The sequence below is a fragment of the Atractosteus spatula genome, chromosome 5 (assembly GCF_055471065.1).
Source record: "Atractosteus spatula isolate fAtrSpa1 chromosome 5, fAtrSpa1.hap1, whole genome shotgun sequence".
NCBI lineage: Eukaryota > Metazoa > Chordata > Actinopteri > Semionotiformes > Lepisosteidae > Atractosteus > Atractosteus spatula.
In genome coordinates this window covers 12827200-12844884 of record NC_142710.1, presented here as the reverse complement: position 1 = coordinate 12844884, position 17685 = coordinate 12827200, and the positions used below count along the sequence as shown (strand labels likewise).

At 44.7% G+C, this 17685-nt stretch overlaps 1 protein-coding gene across 1 annotated transcript; it reads right to left on the bottom strand.

Moving 5' to 3' along the window:
* Positions 1–2438: 2438 nt before the first annotated feature.
* On the bottom strand, positions 2439–16409 carry LOC148834160 (erythroid membrane-associated protein-like). Its single transcript, XM_088916713.1, has 8 exons — positions 15917–16409; positions 15066–15086; positions 11333–11353; positions 10544–10564; positions 10259–10279; positions 9625–9642; positions 3630–3656; positions 2439–3498 (listed from the first exon to the last, which is right to left on the bottom strand). Exons 1-8 carry the CDS (start codon positions 16179–16181, stop codon positions 2957–2959), a joined length of 936 nt encoding a protein of 311 aa, XP_088772839.1. The 5' UTR covers positions 16182–16409; the 3' UTR covers positions 2439–2956.
* Positions 16410–17685: the final 1276 nt, after the last annotated feature.

Sequence of the window (17685 nt, the reverse complement as noted above, 5' to 3'; positions counted from 1 at the left end):
GTATTCGGGGGTCAGGTGGATATGTTTCCCCTCTTTACCACAGTAACCAAGAGTGGAAGTGTATGGAGCGCCGATGCTGTTGTCACAGAATGGATCAGCAACCTGCACACTTGCCTGCAACAGACAAATAAAGCTTTAGATGCCAGTGGAGGTCCCAGTGTGAGTGTCTGTGCACTCTGGAATGAACTGATGTCCCACCTAGAAGGTAGTCCCTCCTATCGCCTTATGCTGCTGCAATAGGCTTGTGAGTTAAGGGATGAAGGTATTGTGATAGGCCTGAGGATTGAGGTCTGATGTTACTGGTATAGGGTTTAGGTTTGAGGGTATGGGAATAGGATGAGGATTGCAAGTATTTGGATTGGAATATTTGGCCCTGCAGGGTGTCCTGTCCAGGGTGTGTGTCTGTGTGTGTCCTGTGATGGACTGGTGTCCTGTCCCGGCTGTGTGTCTGTGTGTGTCCTGTGATGGACTGGTGTCCTGTCCAGGGTGTGTGTCTGTGTGTGTCCTGTGATGGGCTGGTGTCCTGTCCAGGGTGTATCCTGTCTTGCTCCTGTTGCCTGTTGGGATTGGTTCATGCTACCTTCTGACCCTGAATTAGGAGAAGTGGTTAGAAGAGGTTTAGATGGATTAGCAAATTCCCAATGTGGATTTATTAATTTGTGTGGAAGCCAGTGTAGCGGCAATGCTTGTTAATAAGACAGAATTAAGAGTTACTGTGCTTTCCTAAATGAGGCCCCATCTCTCTCTCCATCTCTGTGGTGTAGCCACAGAGACATTATTCATGCAGGCTGATTTAAGGTGTTTTCTTTTGATAAGGAGCAGCTCCCAAATGGGGATGCACTTAGCTAAGCCTGGCTATCATGATCAATGGTCATCCATTGGCGCCTATCTGTCTAGGGAGTGCCAGATGGACATCTGGACTGCATTCCTAAGTGTCAGGAGTAAGTGACTCATATCTCACCTTGATCAACCAATCAGGGACTGGCAGGGCGTGGTAACACCACGTGGGTCTCCCATGCGTGCCAAACTATCAGCCAATCAGCACACACCTGTGTCTTGGTCAAAAAGGTAGCGCAAGCTCAGGTCGGGGCGCTCTTTGGCCATTTTCGCGCACCCTCAGAGACCATCACGTGACAACTGGTGTTGTCTGCATTGGGACTTGGGCTTTGTTCTAAGCATGAGGCCGGTAGCCAAAGGACGCAGGGACAATGCCTATTGGACAACCGCTGGAACAGAGGCTGCAACAGAGCCTGTCAGCTGGTTTGGTGTTCTTACCAGGAAATCCGAATCCATACAGTGGATAAGTAAACCCCATTTTCCACATTGCGTCTCGAGACTTTAATTGTACCTCAACACAAGTTGTTAGCAATTTAATTCATGAGTAATGTATTTACTTCCTAATCTAGAGTAACAGTGGGTAATAACACTGATTAGCGATTTGGTATAGCCGAACGATATATTGAAATATATTCTCTGTTGTGTATCTCTTTGTGTTTGCATCTCTTCAAGATTATATACCTTGTATTTTGATAACCCTCACAGTAAGGTCTGCCGCCTGTATCCAGGCAGACTGGTATATGTTTGGTGCACAATTTATGTTTAATAAATGTATCTCGTGTATTGAATCCGTGTGTGTGCGTTGTTTGTTGTTCTGACGATTGATTTTCTAAAAGCTACAACGAACCACCTCGTGATTTCTGCTACAATTGATAATTGTCTCAGTAAAATCAGAAAACCACTACACCAGTAAGCAGTTTAAAGTTTTCCTGAGAGTGTGAGTATCCAAATTTTGTCACGATCGTAATCCCTCCTCTTAAGGGCGCTCCAGCTCTTTCACATTTTGCTGATTCTGTGCACCTGCCCTCAGTCCTGCCCCTCCTTATTTAAGCTGGGTGCTCTTGCTACTCCCGGCTCTGCAATGGAAGACGGAGGCCCGCCTACCACCAAGTCTTCCTGTGTCCGTGGCTTGAGGGCACAGGCCTCCTATCGGCGTCCCGACCCAGCTGAGTCCGGGGCTCAGAGCTCCTGGCCCCGTTATCCCATTTTTATTCTCCCTCTTCCTGCACCGGATCCCGTTCCGGTTTTTATCCTTGTCTAGTTTTTGTTTCGGGTGTATCTGCCGGCTATGGACTTTTGGACTGCTCCCTGGTTTCCCCTTCTGGATAGTTTTGGACTTGCTCGCCTGTGCCATGCCCCCCAAGCACCAGTTCACCATTGTCACGACCCCCTGTCAGTCAACCAATCCTGACCCTGTCGTGTTTACCTGTTGTCCTTCTCCAGTCTCTTCTGGATTTTACCGTCTGCATAGGGTCCAAAATATGCACTACACAGGAGTCTGAACTGGCTCCCGTTACAAATTTGGCCTTTTGAGTAAAGCAAAAGAACAAAATGTGGTAACAATGCTAAACAAATTATTTCTTTGAAAAAGAAGAAACCCATTTCTTTGAGAGGCATGTTTCTTTAATCTCACAAGATAAAAAATAATAAATAAACAGCTACAGAATAAAGGGTTAAGTCCAATGTTACGTCAAGAAAGGAGTTTATTCCCTTTTTCAACATAAATCTTAATGTTTGTTTTCAGTGTAGTTCCAGTATCTTTCTGTCTTTCTGTTCACATCGTTGCTAGATACACGGAAGAGCAGGCAGGTTAAAATACATAAAATGAACAGCAGTTTTAAAAAAAATGTTTTTTTTCTAAAAGGTTTTAGAATTCTTACAACCTTCACTTTTTACTAGTAATTTTTAAATCATATTGTCCTACTGACAGCCCTTACAGATTAAATAATTGAATTTTAATAATTGAAATTATTCGAGGAACAAAACTGAAGGCATTTTATTTGTTGTTTGATCAACAAACCCAACACAAAACAATAGTACAACCAATCTGTGGCAAATTAGTGAACCCAAAAGACACAGCAGTTATTATACATGCTGCCCCTCCTATAGATATTGTGTGTCACTCAGGGGGACTGACAGGAGTGATGATCAGTGGGGCTGAGTTTTTACCCCCATCATTGGTACAGGGGCTGAAGAAAGGGTAGATCTTCTCCCTGAAGTTGCAAGTGAACGTATAAATATGAGACTCCTCCTTCACATTGTAAAAGGAGACCTGCCCCCCCTCATAATCCACATACACCCCCACCTTCTGGGGCTTCATGGTCAGGGGGAGGTCAAAGGAAGGGGTTGTTATTGCTTCATACTTTCCTTTCCTCAACCACACAGTCCAGAACCCATCCTCAGGGCACAGTGTGATCTGCCCCTTCCTTTTAATCGACTCTCTGGCGACGCCTAAAGTCCAGGCGGACTTATTTTTCACCTTCACCTCCCAGTAGTGTCGACCTGAGGTGAACCCATCCTTTCCCAGGACATCGACACAGGAAGTAAATCTCTCTGGATTGTCGGGGAGATCCTGTCGTATGTCACCATGTCTGACTTGTTTTCCATTCCTCGACACAATAAGATGGGGATGAGCTGTACTGGGGTCCAGAGTCACGTCCACTATGGACAAGAAAGGAGACGAATGAGAAGAGTTGATGATGAAGAGTGTTAATCAATCCCAGCGCACTGAACCTATACTTTGTGTATCTTTAATGAGATTGATGAATGGTTGGGAAAACAAATAGTCTTACCTGCGTTAGTGCGTGCCTTCTCAAATTCTGTAAAGAGAAAGAAATGATAGTTCCAGAAAAAAAGAAAAACTACATTTTTGTCTGTGTCCAGCTGGAGATAAAAACAGGTTGTCTTCACTGCTGTCTGTTACGCCACGCCCCCGGAGGACTCGTCATTCCACCTCGCATTCCAGCACGGTTCCCAATTAGCCCATTTACCCCAGCCTATTTAATGCTTCTTCACACTCTTCCACACTCTCTCACACTGTGCTCAGTATTAGGGTTTTTCCTGGTTAGAGCTACTTCGTCTTTCGCTATTACTTACTACAGTACTTGGTTTTTGGCTTCCTGACCCTGGTTTGTTCATCAACCACATCTCCTGGTTTTGGTTTTGGTACTTTGATTATTGTTCTGGTTTCGACTCTTGGCTTCCTCCCGGCTTATGGCTCCGCTTCTGGGTTTGTACTTGTTCCCCTTCAGCTTTTGGACCTTTAGATTGTTATATCGACTACGCCTCTAGAGATCGTCCTGGTATTTCTGCACAGGGTCCTCACTAATATTTCCGGTGAACAGGTGTGTCTCACTACTGTCTGTGTTGAGATCAGGTGTGTGAACAGGTGTGTCTCACTGCTGTCTGTGTTGAGATCGGATGTGTGAACAGGTGTGTCTTCACTGCTGTCTGTGTTGAGATCAGGTGTGTGAACAGGTGTGTCTCACTGCTGTCTGTGTTGAGATCGGATGTGTGAACAGGTGTGTCTCACTGCTGTCTGTGTTGAGATCGGATGTGTGAACAGGTGTGTCTCACTGCTGTCTGTGTTGAGATCAGGTGTGTGAACAGGTGTGTCTCACTACTGTCTGTGTTGAGATCAGGTGTGTGAACAGGTGTGTCTCACTGCTGTCTGTGTTGAGATCGGATGTGTGAACAGGTGTGTCTCACTGCTGTCTGTGTTGAGATCAGGTGTGTGAACAGGTGTGTCTCACTACTGTCTGTGTTGAGATCAGGTGTGTGAACAGGTGTGTCTCACTACTGTCTGTGTTGAGATCAGGTGTGTGAACAGGTGTGTCTTCACTGCTGTCTGTGTTGAGATCGGATGTGTGAACAGGTGTGTCTTTACTGCTGTCTGTGTTGAGATCAGGTGTGTGAACAGGTGTGTCTTCACTGCTGTCTGTGTTGAGATCGGATGTGTGAACAGGTGTGTCTTCACTGCTGTCTGTGTTGAGATCGGATGTGTGAACAGGTGTGTCTTCACTGCTGTCTGTGTTGAGATCGGATGTGTGAACAGGTGTGTCTCACTGCTGTCTGTGTTGAGATCAGGTGTGTGAACAGGTGTGTCTTCACTGCTGTCTGTGTTGAGATCGGATGTGTGAACAGGTGTGTCTTCACTGCTGTCTGTGTTGAGATCAGGTGTGTGAACAGGTGTGTCTCACTGCTGTCTGTGTTGAGATCAGGTGTGTGAACAGGTGTGTCTCACTACTGTCTGTGTTGAGATCAGGTGTGTGAACAGGTGTGTCTCACTGCTGTCTGTGTTGAGATCGGATGTGTGAACAGGTGTGTCTCACTGCTGTCTGTGTTGAGATCAGGTGTGTGAACAGGTGTGTCTCACTACTGTCTGTGTTGAGATCAGGTGTGTGAACAGGTGTGTCTCACTACTGTCTGTGTTGAGATCAGGTGTGTGAACAGGTGTGTCTTCACTGCTGTCTGTGTTGAGATCGGATGTGTGAACAGGTGTGTCTTTACTGCTGTCTGTGTTGAGATCAGGTGTGTGAACAGGTGTGTCTTCACTGCTGTCTGTGTTGAGATCGGATGTGTGAACAGGTGTGTCTCACTGCTGTCTGTGTTGAGATCGGATGTGTGAACAGGTGTGTCTCACTGCTGTCTGTGTTGAGATCAGGTGTGTGAACAGGTGTGTCTCACTACTGTCTGTGTTGAGATCAGGTGTGTGAACAGGTGTGTCTCACTACTGTCTGTGTTGAGATCAGGTGTGTGAACAGGTGTGTCTCACTACTGTCTGTGTTGAGATCAGGTGTGTGAACAGGTGTGTCTTCACTGCTGTCTGTGTTGAGATCGGATGTGTGAACAGGTGTGTCTTTACTGCTGTCTGTGTTGAGATCAGGTGTGTGAACAGGTGTGTCTTCACTGCTGTCTGTGTTGAGATCAGGTGTGTGAACAGGTGTGTCTTTACTGCTGTCTGTGTTGAGATCAGGTGTGTGAACAGGTGTGTCTTCACTGCTGTCTGTGTTGAGATCAGGTGTGTGAACAGGTGTGTCTTCACTGCTGTCTGTGTTGAGATCGGATGTGTGAACAGGTGTGTCTTCACTGCTGTCTGTGTTGAGATCGGATGTGTGAACAGGTGTGTCTTCACTGCTGTCTGTGTTGAGATCAGGTGTGTGAACAGGTGTGTCTTCACTGCTGTCTGTGTTGAGATCGGATGTGTGAACAGGTGTGTCTTCACTGCTGTCTGTGTTGAGATGAGGTGTGTGAACAGGTGTGTCTTCACTGCTGTCTGTGTTGAGATCGGATGTGTGAACAGGTGTGTCTTTACTGCTGTCTGTGTTGAGATCAGGTGTGTGAACAGGTGTGTCTTCACTGCTGTCTGTGTTGAGATCAGGTGTTCAGCAGGGTGATCAGGGTGTGTCAGGGGGTGTGTCCAGCTGGAGAAGTGCTGTGTGATGCTGCTCCTCCCACAGTGGAGTTTGAACTGCTCTCTGTCCCTGAGCCTCAGCTCTGCCTCAGTGCTTCACAGTCAGAAGCTCTGGGACAGAGAAAGGGCTCAGACTCCTGTGAGGAGGGCTATGACCTCAGTCTACAAGCAGGATCCTGACTTCAAGGTCTTGCTTCAGAGAGCCCCTTCTCATAAAACAACAAGCCGGAGGAGCAGGTGCCTCCATAGAAAGAGCAGACCTGACTATGCAGGAATTGCTATGGAGAGCAAACTCCCACATAAAGACAAATCAAGACATGAAACAGGAAATGTGACATCAATGGATACACAGAATGGGTACTGTATAAAGGTGCCATCCTTTTGAAGGTAAATCCCAGACTGTTTCTTGAAAAGAGCAGAGGTGTTACCGCACTGTCCTGACTAAATTTCCCCCAGGTCCTTACCAGTCATGGCCTCCAACTAACCCCCATCTGTGAACTGAATTCATCACTCTGTTCTCCTCCCCACTGAAAGGTGATGTGTGATGATCATAATGGCGCATCATCCGCATAGGAGCAAATAGATGGTGGTGGAGGGGAGTCCCCGTTCCTGTAAAAAGCTTTGAGTGAAGTGTCCAGAAAAGTGCTAGGTAAATGTATTTTTAATGCAAAAGAGCTGCCAAGCAGCAAAGGAGAAACAACACAGAGAGGGCATGATATGAACGTGAACACATGAATAGGAGTACTTTATCAAAACATAACAGAGCACTAAGTAGCAGAATCTAAGAAACCTGCAGAGCAGAGATGAAAATCTCTGGGATATAAGGTAACCACTTTAAATACATATTTTAAAATGCAGAAATTGCCTAATATGGTGAGATTCAATAAATGTGTTAGGTACTAATCCGTGGTGGCAGCCGTGGGATGGCTAGCCATTGGACAGTGTGTCCCTGGAGAAAACAGGCAGGCCTTCGTTCACAAGCAAAGGCACTGCCACAGCTCAAAGCAGAGGAGCCTTGGGGCACCGTGACATCATCAGAGGAAGTGGATGAGGAAGGATGTTGTGAGGAGCTGGGAGCGTGGCCCAGAGTCACCTCTTTACGACCAACAGCTGTTGGACCTGAACCAATGACAGAACCTCAAGGGGAGATGGTGGCCCTTCTCCAAGACTTTCTGTCTTGGCAACAGAAGAGAGAGGAGGGGCATTTGGAAGAATTACGTGGAATTTAATCTTCAGGAGATCTTAGTTGTACCCAGGGTTGCACCAGCTTTGCAGGCTTGGGGAGCAACACCAGGAAGCGTGGAGACAGCAAGTAGTCCAGCACCATGACAACGCACCACATCAGATCAGGATCGGGGTCCACCGCGTTCAACACCCTTGTCTGCTACACGTGCTTCAGCAGAGAGCTTAGGTTCCAGAAAGAACCTAAGATGCCCCCCCTACCAGCAAGGTGAGGAGATCAAAAACTATCTCCAGCGATTTGAGCGCATGGTCAGAACCTGGAATTGGCCGGAGAAGGAGTGGGCCTGTTGGCTAGTGCCTCTGCTCACAGGCAAGGCCTTGGAGAATTGCAACGCCATGGATGAGGACCGATCCAACACGTACAGTGACCTGAAGGAGGCATTACTTACTAAATTTTACATATCGCCAGAAACATACTGACAGCGTTTCAGGATCACCACAATTCCACCAGGAGAAATGCCTACGGAAACCAACACGGCCTGAACGGTCTATACAGAAGATGGATTCACCCAGAGCAGTGTTACAAAGAGCAGATTGCCAAGGTCATCATTGGGGAGCAGCTGCTAGGTGTGACACCAGGACCTGGGTGAGAGAACATACTGTAAGCCAGCCAATGGGTTGACAGAAGCCAAGCTGGCTCTTCAATACATCAATGCCCAACAAGGAGAACATCAACAACACTCATCTTCTATGCCCAGAGGTACCAGGGACAGCCGGGACCTTAAAGGTAGCACTACTGAGGCAGGAAGGACACAGGGGGAGGTCAAAATGAAGTCCATAGTCAGTGAGTCCCCAGGACATAAAGTCTCTACCTGTGCTGTGTGTAAGCCAAAACTATCTGGTTTCTGTTACGTCCCAAGGGAGGGAGACAGTCCTGGGTGGAAAAAGATGGTGAGAGTGCTGGTAATTTTGCAAATTGCCCTGTTACAATTAATGGTCAGGAAGTAACAGCTCTACTGGATACAGGCAGTTCAATGACTCTGGTTAAACACTCCCTTGTCCCTGATAGTAAAATTGATTTTGGAAACCAATCATTTAAGGTGTACATAGGGAAAAACAGAAACACCCTATGACAGAACTAACTGTCTAACTAACTGGGGGTGGATGCACAGATGTACAGTACTTGTTTAATGCAGGAGTTGTTCCAGAGCTGCCAGCAGACATAATCTGCCTGTAATAACAGACTTGTTAAAAAATGAACAGTTCTGAGAATCAAACTAGGATACAAACATCATGTGTGGTCTTTACAAAAGCCCAAGCAAGAGCTGGTTTGCAGCCACTCCCGGTCAATGATGATAGTCCGTGTGAGGGAGGAACTAAAGGGCCAAGAAAAACACGCCGCCAGCGGCGCATTGCAAAATAATTGGGTACTCCAACGTCTAAGATTGATGGATCTGGTCTTGCTGTCCAGGGATGAGAAGTTCTGATAACATTGCTTCTTTACAGCTTGATGACTTGTCTCTGCAACCGTCATTTGAAAAAGCATGTGTGGAGAGTAGGAATCCTAAAACAGAATATCATTGCAGGGTTGTTTATTCCATTGATAGTGGTCGGAGAGACAGGGAGCAAATGGGGAGACAGGGAACAAACGTTTGGTTGTTCCTCAAACATGTAGACCAATAGTGTTTCATCTCACACGCACAATGCCCTGGGCAGACCTTGCTGATGGTGTGTAAGGTGGAGGAGGAAAAGGATGACTTGGCCGCAGGACAGAGGAAGCAGCAGACAGAGGTGAACCCAAAACACCTGACTGTGGACCAGGCAGCTGAGTTAGCTGATAGGACCTAAGGGTGGTGGGACTCCTGGCTTATAGCTCTCGGAGGAAGTGTTTGTGTGTTTTTGTGTATTTTTGTTCTATTTTGTTCTCTTTTTTTGCACTATATATATACTGTAATTGCTTTGTTGGTTTGTGGGGAGCACTGTCCAAATAAACCACCACTTTGGCACCTAAGTGCTATTGTGGCTGAGCCATCATTCTATTTAGAAAGAATTCACTTGGGCACTCCTCCAGCCCTCCCTGTGACACAACAGAAGAATGAAATATGTATTAAATACACAGTTGAGTAGACACACTTAGTAGAACACCCAAATGAGCCATTGGAGTTCTGTTACAGAGAAGATTATTTCCTTACCTCCAGGTCTGCATCTTTCTATAAAAAGAAGGAACAAAATGTATTAAGCAGCCTGTAAACACTGATCATCTAGTGATGCTCAGACCTTAGATGAGATGCCAACAGCACAGGCACACACCACTACTGTCACTACTGCCACCACTGCACTACTACTGTCAGTACTACTGTCACTACTGCTGTCAAGACTCTACTTACTGTCAAAATTGCAGTCACTTCTGCTGTCACTACCACAGTTCCTACTGCTGTCGAGACTGCTGTCACTACCACTACTGCACTTCTACTGTCACCACCATTGTCACTAATACTGTCAGTATGCTGTCACTGATAATGTCACTACTGTCAGTACTACTGCACTACTATTGTCACACCTATTACTGCTACTGTCACTGTAAAAATGTATATAAATAAAAATTATTGTTTTTATTATTAGTATTATTATTATTAAGTCAGTAGGCTTATAATTTATTTACAGTTTTTAAATGTTTCTGTGTGTGTGGAGAGGGGCAGGGCATGGGGGAACTGCAAAATATCTTTAACCCCAAAAAAGGGTTGAACTCTCAAAAAGGTTAAGAACCCCTGGTCTGCTCTTTCAGGAATCATGTAAATGAAGTTTTGCAACACTCTAGCTACTCACCCAGCTCCACAGCAAGCCGGCCTGCAGGCAAAATAAAGGAAAGCATGTGTTGGATGGATTTTAATATTCATTTAAACTGAGATTCTTGCTTAATGTACATGCAGTTTGAATGCTAGACTGCTTGGGTTATGTTATTGTCACAGCTTTCAGTGTTGTAGAAGCAGACATGCACATATGAGTCCAAAAGTTGCTACTGTTGCATCTGTCTGTCTAAACATCAGTACTTTCATCGGTAGGACAATTGCAGTGTTAAAACACAAAGACACACACAGACAGAGTACTTACGCAGTTGTTTTAAAAGCTTATCTGTGGGTAAAACACAAAAGTCAGACAGGTTTAACTTCTACTTTAGCAATACAGACGTATTCACTGCTTTCTCTTCAGGGGAACAGCATGAACCAAATCAAATAGTTCTACTGAATTTAGTTTATGTTTATTTCATAACCGTTCAAGACAAGGAAATGTACATCACATTAAAATTCTTACTGGAAATGTGCAACCATTATATGAAATATTGTAGCGCCCCGCCTGGTGTCTTGGCGGATGCACACCCTGCTAATGGCTGGGAAACGTAGCTGGGGGTATGGACTGGGGGTATGCAGGATGACCACTAATTAACCCTGCCTATGTAAATGAAGACAAAGAAGCATTGTGTACATACAGTAGTTGACTGTTGGTTACCCCTGTTTCATCCCATGAGGCTGATTAACCCTAAATCTACATGTTCCCATTTCTGTGCTTGTGTGTGTTTAGCTCTTCTTGAGTTTGGTGTTAAAGTCTCTGTTGCCTGGTTACTGGCTGACTGAGGTCTGTAAGTAAAGAGTGTGTGTGCGCGCGCGCGCTACTGAAGAATGTTGCCTTGGTTATTCCTTTATTAACTCCACGTTTGCTACAATATTGTGTTAGGAGCAGTGAAATATAAAGCACAGGCATTTCTAGTACTTTTTGTGGAGTAAATACAATCATTTGAGGAAAAGATTGTGAACATCTGAAAGTTATGCTTCAACTGTGATGAAGAATTTCAATGTTGAAATTCTTCCTTCTCTTATGTTACCAAAAATGTTTAAAACTTACCCTTCTCTTTAGAACTCTCATCTGTCAATACAAATAAAAAAAACAGGTCAGAAAAAGATAAAGAAAAAGTAAAATTCATCAGTGCTGAAAACAGTAATTGCACTGATGATCTGTTGTGTGATCCTCCTGGTTTCGTTAGTGCACACAGCAGACCTGCTGTATATACAGTACAACATCCTTGCAAAGATTTATTGTAGATCAAGACCTGCAGTATTTTTTAAATTATATTTTTCATGATGGAAGTTTGAGATCACTACTGCAGTCACTACTATCATCATTGGTGCCACTACTGTCACTACTACTACAGCTACTACTGCAGTCAAGATTGTTGTCACTACTGGTATTACTACCACTGTCACTACTACCACTACCACAATCACTACTTCTACCACTACCTTCTTACCTCTTACCTTCTTACCTCCTCCCCAAAATCCACAAACTGGACACCCCTGGACGCCCTATCGAATCAGCATGTAACTGTCCAACTACTTACATCTCAGCCTTTCTCGACAGCCTCATGAGACCGCTGGTTGAAGGTCTTCCCTCATACATCAAAGACACCAACCACGCACTCCAACTTTTTAATGATTTCCAATTTCAGGGTACTGAATGCTACATTTTTACCCTGGACATCATATCTCTGTACACCGTCATTCCCCATAATGATGGCCTTACAGCCCTCAAGCAAATGCTGGACAAACGCACAGTGCTTCATCCACCCACCCACCCTGGTACGCCTTGCAGAATTGGTCCTCACACTGAACGCATTCTCTTTCAATAATCTTTTTTACCAACAGGTTAGTGGAATTGCCATGGGCACCAGAATGGGACCCAGCTACGCCAATATTTTTGTCGGCTGCGTAGAAGAACACTTCTTCGCTTCCTACACTGGCTATGTCCCTGACCTCTACAAACAATATATTGATGACTGCGTCAGTGCGGCCACAAGCTCCAACGATCAGCTTGAGTTCTTCCTGCACCATTTCACCAACTTCCACCCGTCCCTCAAATATACAGTTAACATATCTTCCACTACTCTTCCGTTTCTCCATCAACTACCCCCGACTCTCCACTTCAGTTTTTTACAAACCCACGGATTCACACAGCTACCTCCTGTACAGCTCATTTCACCCCAAACACACTAAAAACTCTCTCCCTTTTTCACAGTTCCTTAGGCTATGACGACTATGCAGCGACGACATCGACTTCAAGAACCAAGCCTTCGAAATGTACTCCTTTTTCATCAACAGAGGATACCCCAGCAGTGAGATTGACAGGGCCCTTGCCCGAGCCAAAAACACCCCCAGGACCATCAACCCGATCAGGAACTCCTGACGTAACAACTGCATTCCCTTGGTGCTTCCCTACCACCCTAACACACTTCCTATCCCCAGGACTATTAACCACAACTTTTCCATCCTACAGGATGATCCCTCCATTGGGGCCCTCTTTTCTGATCGCCCCATCATCTCATTTCGCCAACCACCTAATCTGAGTAACCTCCTTGTTCACAGCTCCCTTGACCACCCTCACCAACCATCCACACCAGGATGTTTTCCATGCAACAGAGCTCGCTGTATCACTTGCAAGTACACATCCAACACCGCACTCGTTCAAGGCCCCTCAGGACAATTCCGGATCACCCAGATGGCATCTTGCACCTCCAGCAACCTTATTTACTGTACATCTTGCAGTAAATGCCCTGCCATCTACATTGGAGAAACAGGAAGGAGACTCGGAGACCGTTTCAGAGAACACGTCAGGGCTGTGAAGATTAAAGATCTCTCCAAGCCCATTGTTTCTCATTTCACCTCTGACGGCCACGACCACTCTAATCTCTCCGTCTGTGTTCTCAAAGACGGTTTTCCAAACTCATACATCAGAAAGACTACCGAAACCAAAATTATTCTGCAGCTAGGATCACACATTCTCCCTTCTCTTAACGACAGACTACTGTTCTTTTAAATTTTCTCCATTCATTTTAAGTTTCATTTCACACCTCCCTACACCCATTCTGATTCACACCCCTTGATTGGCCTCTCTTTCTGTCCCCTGCTCCCGCCTCTCACTCCTCCTCCCTCCCAACCTTTGTTCTCCCGCTACATTACCTTTGCCTACTGCCCTGTCTCTCTCACACCTGAAGAAGGCTCCACGGCCGAAACGTTGTGTTCTCTTTCTTCTTTTTTTCAGCCTGGAATAAACCTATTACTTGTTCCTTTGCAGCCTACGCATGCTGCCGCAGCTCCCCACCTGAACTACTTCTACCAATACTGTCACTATTTTAGTTCAGTCACTACCACTGATACTAATACCAATTCTGCTGTCACTACTATTACTACCACTGTCATTCCCTCTAATACTACCGTCACTACTTCACTGCAGTCACTACTACTGTCACTACTACCACTACCACTGACACTACTTCTGTCACAAGTGCAGTCAATTCTCTAGCAAAATATCAGAGGAGAAAAAGAAATCCCAAAACAAGTGTCAATGAGGCAACAGTCTCACAAGCGTGTGAGCGAAAGTAACAAAATCCACTGTTCACTGCAAAATTACACAGTCTGCCCCCGAAATGTAAACCTCTCGTGAGCATCAGGAACAGGAAGTATAGTTTTTCAAACTAAAAACCATACAAGCAAAATAGACTAAGTGGCCTCACGTTTCTGTGCACACTTTCTTATGTTCTCATGTATCTGGCATGAAGGTGTGAATGTACTTTTCCTTTCATTATCCCTTACAAGCTCATCGCATGAAGAGCTGATTACTTCTCATTATCTTGGTCCTGCAGGTTCTACCAGTTGATTGGTAATGAGTCGTTCTTATTTAAGAGGAAATGAAATGCAGCAACTTTTGTGACCATTGAGGTTTTAGAGATGAACCCACTTATTGTTATTTTAACCTGCCTTGAGATAGCTCTTTCTCTTCCCTGAAACAAAGGGCTTTGTTAAGATCAAATCAGAAACAGAACAGGTATGAAGGCCCAGGTTTATGTCAAAGTCATAGAGAAGAGCTGTTGTACAAGATACCAGTGAGACTGAAAACAGGGCTCGTGTGCATCCATTCACCCGTCCATCCATGTTCTAACCACTTTATGGGCTACAGGGAAGTCAGAGCCTATCCCAGAAAGCAACAGGCACATGGATACACACTGCACAGGATGCCAGTCTATTACAAGACACACAGACACAGACTCACACCAGGGCCAGATTTCCCAGGAGCCAGTTAACCTGTCAGCATGTCTTTGGATTATTGGAGGAAATAAGAGCAGCTGCAGAAACAACACGGGGAGAACATGTCAACTCCACACAGACAGCACTCCCAATCCAGAAGTGAACCCAGGGCCTCAGCGCTGCAAGTCAGCAATGCCAACAACGCTCTGACCATAACTGTGTACAGTACCCAACAATTCATGTCCACTACAGGAAGCAGATGCCTGCTTATTCAAACCAAAAACACTCAAGTTACTTAGCTAAGGCTCCAGAAAAATGTCATCTGCGGGCAAAGGAAAACAGAGGATACAGATTGAATAGGTATTGTGTTACTGCTACAGGTTTTTCAAAGTAGTCTAAAGCTGAGAGTCTCAGGAATGAAGGATCAGATCAGAAAAATGTTTTGTTCTCTCTGGTCTCTGTTCTTCATTATCCAAAACATTGTGAGAGGATGGCAGGTTCAGACAAGATGGCAGCTCTTCTGACATATTGAAAATGTTAAATAAATGTTAAATACTCACCGTCCTCATCAGAAGGGTCACCTGTCAATGACAATGAAGGAAAATGTCAGTACGGGTGAAACAGTGATGACTGCAGTAGCAGTATGGAGCTCCACACCCTCACAACCAGACTCCAGCACACAGCTGCCACCCAGCAGGTTTCATGACCTTTCTGACCTACTGCAGTGCAGTCAGTATCATTGTAGAGGTGTATTTATAAAGTATAAATGAACTGTTTTCATTTGTTTTCTTTCGGTACAATACAGTGCACATATACAGTATATCACGATATGTAGATAATGTGCATACCGAACTCCAGAACTAGAATAAAGTCACAATGAGTGACTCAAGTTTCTGTTCTGAGTAGGGGCATGATCTGAACTTGTTTTCTGAACTTGCCAGTGGCTGTCAGAATGGCGACCTGTGTGTCTGGATGAGCCAGGAAGCTGCTGAAGCACAATGACTTCGTGCAGGAGGGAGGAGAGTCACACAGGCTCATGAAGTGCATACATGGGATAGTGTCAGTGGGTGAGATCAGGGTTTGACCCTCTCCTGACCTTTCATTTACAACTGTGTATAGACACCTGTTTTCTGAAGCATTTTGATTGTTTTTAAAAACAGAATACATAGCTCAAGTAAAGATAATGCCCCCTTACTTGTTATGACATCCTCCATTTCTGGCAGTGTACTCTAATAATGAACAGCTACTGTATATTTAACCTCTTTTACTGTGATGAGACATTCAATATACATCTAAAAAGGCAACCGCTCTTTAAGAAGGAGAAAAACGAAAACACAAGCTTTTAACTATTCTGTGATGTAAAACACCAAAACATGAGTCTGATTTTAAAAGAATCACCTTTAGAACTTACCACATTCTATCTTGCTTCCCAGATCTGAAGCGACTTTGTTTTCGTGAATGCCACGCAGAATTGCAATTGTCTTTTTAACAGCGCCGTGTTCCTGATAGACAGCAATCAGACGCGTTGCCAGTTCTATGGCATCATAGTTGATTGCTTCTGCTCTAGGGAACTTGCCTCCTCCCATGTCAATGAGCTTGTCCTTAAATCTCTTCAACCTGTCTGAATCCAGACTCTCCAGGCTGTGGATGATGTGGTCCTTGATGGTTGAGCTCATTTTCTATAAAGCTCTTCTCACAGTTTCTCTGTGAATATTTATAGCACAATTACGCCAAATGCACTGTAAAAAAAGTTAAAGCTTAACCCAGTTACTCTGTTGAATACCAATAAAAATGAAAACTGAGGTGATTTCAAGCAAACTATACAGTACAGTTACAGTACAGTATATATTAGTTACACTATGTATGTCTTCGGTCTTGTCATCTCTCTGTCAGAGTTCTTCTCTGTGGCTTTGACTTCCTGAAGTCACTCTTCAAACCTGCTGTTTCACAAGTGTGTCTTGGGGCGGGATCTTGGGTAGCTGCTACAGTATGTCAGAACTTTTCTTCCTGTCCTGATGAACTAAATAAAACTTTTATAAACCTCATACCTTCCTAAATTCAGTGATTATTTTTCCACTTGCATTAAACAAGTATTACATCATTTCTTACAATGAGAACCAGGAGTATTTTTTTCCAGTGAAAATAATTACAGTACAGTAAGAACAAAATAAGCATTAAGTGTTACAAAGTCCACAGCTCGTCTTGCCCCTTGCAATTCATTAGATAAGCAGTTATGCCTCCAAGACTTTGTCTTTTCATTACTTTTATCAGCAGTTATTCCTCCACTGGAAGGGGTAAGGCTTTGAGACTTGATTACATCAAGATATGCACTTGAAAACTCAAAATCACAGCTGTTACCTTGCACACACTGCTTTGCTGTTTTTCAAATGATCTATGAAAGCAAAGACCCTTCATACACTGCCATCCCAATGGGCCTCCAGGGCTCAGAGACCAGTGAGCAGTCCTCACAATTAATGTAACTGACATTAATCACTGCTGGGGTGATCTGGGGTGAACTGTGGCTGTTTGGGCTCAGAGACCAGTGAACAGGCACGGGCTTGTCCAGGCTTTATGACGGCAATGGGGAAGAATCGCACAAGACTGCACCAGCAACCAGGAGCAGAGCAGGAGTCCCAAGTGGACAGTGAGTGTGTATGTATCAGTGACCACAGATACACACCGCTGACCTGTGACCTTACACGAAACATTTGTTGATCAACCCATCTGATGACAAATTTTAACCTGTGGAGTCTATTTACCTGCAGTTATTTTGCTCGGAATATACCCTAATCCAGGGGTGACCTGTTTGGGGGTTTTGGACATCCATCTTAGGGATTATGGACAACTGGATCCGGACTGTCCTAGGAAAGACTTCCCACATACAAAGACCATTAGATCATCCTGCAACTGAGATCACAGAGAGGTTCCTCTTTAGCTACATTCCTGTGACAGGCGACAGGCTGTAGGTCAGGGCACGCAAACCTTACTAGAAATCTTTAATAACACTTAATCTAAGTGAAATAATTGGCCTTCTCCCTATACCTGCAATGTATACATATATTGCTTTGCATTTTAAACGCAATTTATAGGTGCTGTATTGTAGTAATTTTGATAGAAGTCTCTGCTTTTGCTGTCAAGACAATTTTGAAGACTTGGTCTGGAAAATGGAAGTAGAAGAAC